The following is a 5896-nucleotide window of genomic DNA, read 5'->3' on the forward strand; positions in this document are numbered from 1 at the left end:
TCTGCATCCGCCAGTTCTTCCCTTCGCGGAAGTGCTTCACGTTCGACTGTCCCGCCAGCAAGAAGAAGCTGACCCGGCTGGAGGAGCTGGACGACGAGGAGTTGGAGGAGGACTTCTTGCAGTCCGCAGAGCATTTCTGCCGATACATCTGGGAAGGATCCTGCCCCAAGACGATCCCCGGGGGCCAGACCGTGACCGGAGCGAGTAAGAGCAGTTCCTGCAGCGCTGGGGGCTCGAGGCCTGGCGGGCTCCTCTCTCCCGCCCGAGGGCTGGCGCCTCGCTTCTGAACACCAGCAGGCACGTGGGTTCCCCCAGGCTGCATCATGGGGAAGCCGTTCGATTGTGTCCCCGTCTGCAACATCCGCAGATGCACCACATGCGTGGCCTGGACTCTCCTGCTAACATGGACAGACACTTAAGGGTGTCTGGGGTCCACCGAAGCATTGACTCTTTGCTTGGAGGGACTAATTAACCATGTTTGATTCCCGGATCCTGTTGTTCCAGTGCTTACGCACCTGATGCACACCTACATCGATGCGATCAACAGCGGTGAGGTGCCCTGCCTGGAGAACGCCGTCCTGGCCCTGGCCGAGAGGGAGAACGCAGCCGCTGTGCGCGAGGCCCTCTCCCGCTACGAAGAGCGCATGGCGCAGCGGCTGGAGCTGCCCACGGACACGATTGAGGCGTTGCTCCGGGTGCACACTGAGTGTGAGAGGGAAGCCATTGGTGTGTTCCTGAATCGCTCCTTTGCAAACAAAATCGAAACCTTCCAAGCTGATTTGGAGGTGAGTTCACTTTTGTGCCCCGTTGGCATCCTGGGCTGGTGTTGCAGCCTCGTGGCACCATAGGATTCTTTCTCTCCAACACTGTGGCCCATTTCTGCGGACCATAAAGTGATCCCCCCAAATATCAAAAAGTATTTCCAGCTTGGTGCCTGCTGCCATTCTTGGTGTTTATTAGGCTTTCAAAGATGCTTCGTTATTTTGACGTGCTTTTAATAAAAACATAGCATACAGATATTTTCAACTATATTGTTTGATATGCAGGGATGTGCTCCAGCCCCCTCCCTTTCCAGCCTTCTGGCAGGCCCTTTTTTCTGCCTTCGAGGCTGAGTTGCAGTTTAGTTCCATGCTCCTAAATAGGGCAGGAGCTCCGCCTTTGGAGTCCAAACACAGAGGTTCTCTGTGCCTGAACCCCCCCCAAAATCCTGCGGTTTCCCAGACAAGGTTGGGAAACCGTGGAATTGCACTCTATGTTGGCCAAACCTTTCAAGGTCCAGCCCACACAGATAACACCAGCTCCCAGCCAATACCTATGGCTTTGCTGGGGAGGATGGGACAGTGCCGTCCGTTCCAGATGGGCTGAAATTGGCACTGTAGCGCGGAGGCCGCCTTCCTGTGTCTTCTTCCTGCATCACACAGCTGTGAGAAAGAGCTTTGGACCACTGCTGACACGCCCTATTTCTGGTGCTTCTTTGTGTTGTTCTGGTAGCACAAGCTGAAGCAGAAAAAGGAGGAATTCTGCAAGAAGAACGAGCAGGTGTCCTTTGACCACTGCACAGATCTGCTTACCAAGCTTGCCCAGGGGCTGGAGAGTGACATCCACATGGGCACCTACTCGGTGCCCGGAGGCTACGAGCACTTTCAGGACACACTGAAAAACATACAGGAGAAATACCACGCGACCCCTGGCAAAGGGATTCAGGTAGGGCTGTACCTGGCAGTTCTGCGATGCCCGGAGAGGAAACCTGATGCTGACTGCGAATGCGTCCGCGCTGTGTGCACTGAGGCTGCAATGGCTTGCACATCTTTTTGGAAGCAAGCCCCGTTCAGCTCAGTGGGACTTAGTTCTCTGCGACCGTGCGTAGCCTTGCCCCGGTTCCTTCCTTCCTTCCTTCCTTCCTTCCTTCCTTCCTTCCTTCCTTCACCGATATTTATAGGCTGCCTATAATCGCCGAGGCCTTCCTAGGCACCTTGCAAGGCAAACATACTAACAGAATAAAAACACATTAACGACCAATTAAAACATAATGAATTGAACATCTATAAAAACAATTAAAAAGGGCCACAGCATACAGGCTGAACATTCAAAAATCCCTAAAAAGATTTAAAAGGTTTTTCTTCCTTGCAAAGCATCAAAATCTCAGCACCATGCCAAACAGCAGCTATTCGCGAACCATCTCTTAGTGCCCCTTGTTGGCCAGCAAGCGTTGGAAGGTGCCGTTTGCTCGTGTTCCCTTTCCAAGTTCGCTGCTGGGGTATCTGGTTGTCCACTGCGGAATCAGAAGGCCGGAGCAGTTAGACCTTTGGTCTGATCCAGCCGAGCTCACCTAACACTCCTATGTTTATGCATCACTTTTCTGCTTTTGATCCCAACACCAAATCATGTCTGAATTTCCCATTTTTGCCTGCATAGAATAACCTTGTCTTCCAACAGGCGGGCGAAGCCCTTCAAGAGTTCCTGAAATCCAAGGAGCCGGTAGCAAAATCGATCCTTCAAACAGACAAGGCCCTGACCGATAAAGAGAAAGAAATTGAAGGTGTGGATCTGGTCAAGCAGACCTTATTAAGTATTTTAAATTATATGAGCTGCAAATAGGAATGCCATTACAAGCTTGGGTGAACAAAAGAAAGATTATAACCGATGCATTCCCAATTCCTTGGGGAGGGTGTACATTCCATGGGGATCAGCATTCCCTGGAGAGGGTGTTCCGACGTCTGGATACCACCAGAGAGGGGCTTTGCCCATGGTAACTTTCCCCCAGTCCCCAAAGGTGGGACCAGGTGAACAGACAGACAGAGTCATTGAGGAGCTGCTGCTTTCCAGATCGCAAGTCTGCAGACTTTGCTGCCTCCCAGGGTTTTGTGTTGCCCATTTTTTCTCCTCTGCACCAGCCCAGCGCGCTCAGTCCGAAGCAGCCAAACTTCAGCAGAAGCTCCTGGAGCAGGAACAGGCCAGGCTGGCCCAAATGCTGGATGACCAGAAGCGAAGCCATGAGGAGCAGCTGCAGCTGCTGAAGGAGAAGATGGGGGAGGAGAAGGAGAGGATGCAAGAGGAGACCGAGAGGATGATCCAGCACAAGCTCAAGGTAAGGGGTGCTCAGCCAGGCACACACTCAGAAATATGAACGGTGCTGGATCAGGCCAAGGGACCAGCGTTCTGTTCCTGAAGTGTCTGATGAGCTGCCCGCAGGAAATCCACAAGCACGACTGGATCAGTAGCCATCGATGGGTCCCATGAGCTGGTCTGCTGCCCTTTTAAAGCCATCCCACCCAGTGGCCATCGCTGCACCCTTCAGAAGTGGATTCCATAGTTTAACCACACACTGTGTGAAAAAGTATTTTCTTTTGTCTGCTTTGACTTGCTACAGCACATTTTTTTGTTTTGGTTTGGTTTTTACTATATTCACCTTGTGTTGCCATTGCCCCTTTCTTCCTCTTCCTCAGGCTGCTCAAAGGGTCTTCATTTTATCCTCACAGCAACAGCCCTGCAAAGTAGGTTAGGCTGAAAGTCCATGACTGGCGGCTCCGTGGCTGAGTGGGGACTGGAACCCAGCTCTCCGGGGACGGCAGTCCCGCTCTCTAACCACTGTGCCACACTGGCTCTTTTCTGGGCTAACCAGGAGGCCGCCTGCTCAGTCTTCTGCTCGTGGGAGAGTCCTCTAGGTGAGCGGGGGAATGGGCAGACGGGTGTTCTCTCCAGAGAGGCCACCCACCCGATCCCTTCCCCTGGCCTTTCTCCCAAAGGAGGCGAGTGAGAGGGCAGCAACTCCTCTGCAGAGCTGACTGGTCTCTCGCTTTGAGGGGGGCTTAGGCTGAAAATGGGGAGGGGGCCACCACCAGTTGCTCCTCGAAAGAGCCCTGCTGGCACTCTCCCGCCGTGGCGTTAGCAGGCCAGGGGGGCTGAGGAGCCATGGGGAGCCCTCCTGGGCAAAAGACTCACAGTGCTTTGTGGCCTCGCCCCGGCCCAGGCCCTACAGTAGATCATATGGGGCACTTAATATTCCTGTCGCGCATTTCTTAAGTGCTCGAATGAGGCAGGTGTTCAAGGATAGGCTGGACATCCACACGGTGGGCATGTCGTGAGCGGAGCTGGCTGGTGCCAGAGGTCAGACTAGATGGCCCGGGAGCCCCCTTCTGACTCGCTCAGTTTCTATGTTTCCTTACTGCAGCCCTTAAGCCCCTTCCCTGTCTTCGTCGCAAAGGGAACGGCTTTGCTTGCAGCAGCCTGGCCAGGCCACTGAGCTAGGCACCACGGCCTTCCAGGATGTCACCTCATGCCCTGACTCTCCAGGCCACCTCCAGTTTTGCCCAGAGGCCAAACGCTCAACCTCCAGCCCAGGAGCAGGAGCATCCGCTGCTCCCAGGGAGGCCCCGTCATCCAGCCACAGGGCAAGCTGTGCTTGGGCACTCCAACCAGCAGCTCTGCATATGTTGGTCCAAGCCCCGCTGTGGTTGCATCTTTGCTGCTCCTTACTAATCCGTTGCCTCTGTGTGCACCTCCCCCCCCCCCACCTGCTTTTCTAGGAACAGGAAAAGCTGCTGAAAGAAGGATTTGAAGAGAAAGCCAGAGCGATGGAAAGAGAAATCCAGCATCTCAAAGAGGAAAGCAAGTCTGCTCTGAACCAGGGTTTGGCTGTGCTAAAAGCCGTATTGCCAGATTTGGTGTCACTGGGGCAGCAAGCTTTGCAGTACAAGATATTTTCTCAAATAGGAAATCAACAAACAAGCTCAAAAAAGTAGCTGCGTGACTCCCAAAGAGAGGTTTTATGACAAATACAGTTCGAGTCACTCTCAAAATGTGACGTTTCCCAGGAGTAAGCTTCTTACCTGTTTCCTGGTCCTGAGGAAGATGTCCAAAGGACTGAACACGCAGCTGTGCTTGGCCTGGGCCCTGCCTTCTCCAACCAGTTAACAAGCTTCTGCTTCCTGTTACTGATGAGCTTAACAAGCTCAGGATTCCTCATAGGCTTGCCTTAATTAGCTTATGGTATTGCATCCTATCATGTTGAAACATGGAGTGGGAGTATTTGGATTGGCTAAGATGGGAAAGAGTCACTCTTTTGGCTTGTGATATGCCAGTGAGATGGGAATTATGGAGCGCACTGAGGGGAAGGCGCATAGGGCAGATGGCATTCACTTGGGCTTGCTAACGAGGTGAACAGGAAGTTGGGCACCACTCAGTCACTGCCCCTTTGTGACAGCCAGCCGCTTCCTCATGAATAGTCTGGAAAGGCTAGCCATTTTCCTTTGGGAATGTTTCCGACAAATCTGCCATTCCAGCCGATTGGAGCTCCTCACAGGCTTGCCCATGCTGAGCGCTGTAAGTTCCTTGTCTGTATCAATCCTTTGCAAAGCCAGTTCTTGTGAGAAATTTGCTTGTTCTTTCAATAAAGCCTCATAGGCAAATCTGGCTCTGAGCTACTGATTTCTTGGGTCACTCAGACCTTTAGGCCACAGCTGGGCTACTATCGCAGGGACTCCCTTCTGTGGGAAGCCGAGGTCTAATGATTACTGAGTCAACTCTCTTTTGCTGGCAGTTTTCTTTGCTTGCAAAAAGGAGACCCGTGTTCTTAATTGATAATATGGATTATTGGAGTTAATCCGCCTGTTAAAAATTATACATTTGCTCACCATTCTTGTACTAGACTGATCAGTGTATCACTAATTCACCATGATGGTTGTGAAGTTCCAACAGAACAACAAACACCCCCGAGCCTGAATTGCTTCCGTCCCTTTAATAGTGGGTTGATTTCCTGGAACTGGCAGATGAACTGTCCAGAGAACACTGAAGAGAATTTCCCGAAGGTCAATAGAGTAGTTAGGAGCCGGAAGAGCTTACTCAACGGTTTCCGGGGCCTCCACTTCAGGACATCAGTGACTGGGTTCACATAACA

General features: G+C 52.3%; 1 protein-coding gene across 1 annotated transcript in view; it reads left to right on the plus strand.

Annotated features, from left to right (window-relative positions):
• The window catches only part of LOC123026061 (guanylate-binding protein 1-like), a 7952-nt gene extending 2544 nt beyond the window's left edge, over positions 1 to 5408 (plus strand). Inside the window, exons 3-9 of the mRNA XM_044435296.1 lie at positions 7 to 204; positions 505 to 785; positions 1492 to 1704; positions 2437 to 2539; positions 2895 to 3088; positions 4527 to 4909; positions 4943 to 5408. Of these exons, the coding sequence (XP_044291231.1) occupies positions 7 to 204; positions 505 to 785; positions 1492 to 1704; positions 2437 to 2539; positions 2895 to 3088; positions 4527 to 4742 (1205 nt within the window). The 3' untranslated portion in view covers positions 4743 to 4909; positions 4943 to 5408. The remainder of the gene's footprint in view (positions 1 to 6; positions 205 to 504; positions 786 to 1491; positions 1705 to 2436; positions 2540 to 2894; positions 3089 to 4526; positions 4910 to 4942) is intronic.
• The last annotated feature ends 488 nt before the right edge of the window (positions 5409 to 5896 follow it).

Source organism: Varanus komodoensis, unplaced genomic scaffold (genome assembly GCF_004798865.1).
Source record: "Varanus komodoensis strain SLA01 unplaced genomic scaffold, ASM479886v1 scaffold29_1, whole genome shotgun sequence".
NCBI lineage: Eukaryota > Metazoa > Chordata > Lepidosauria > Squamata > Varanidae > Varanus > Varanus komodoensis.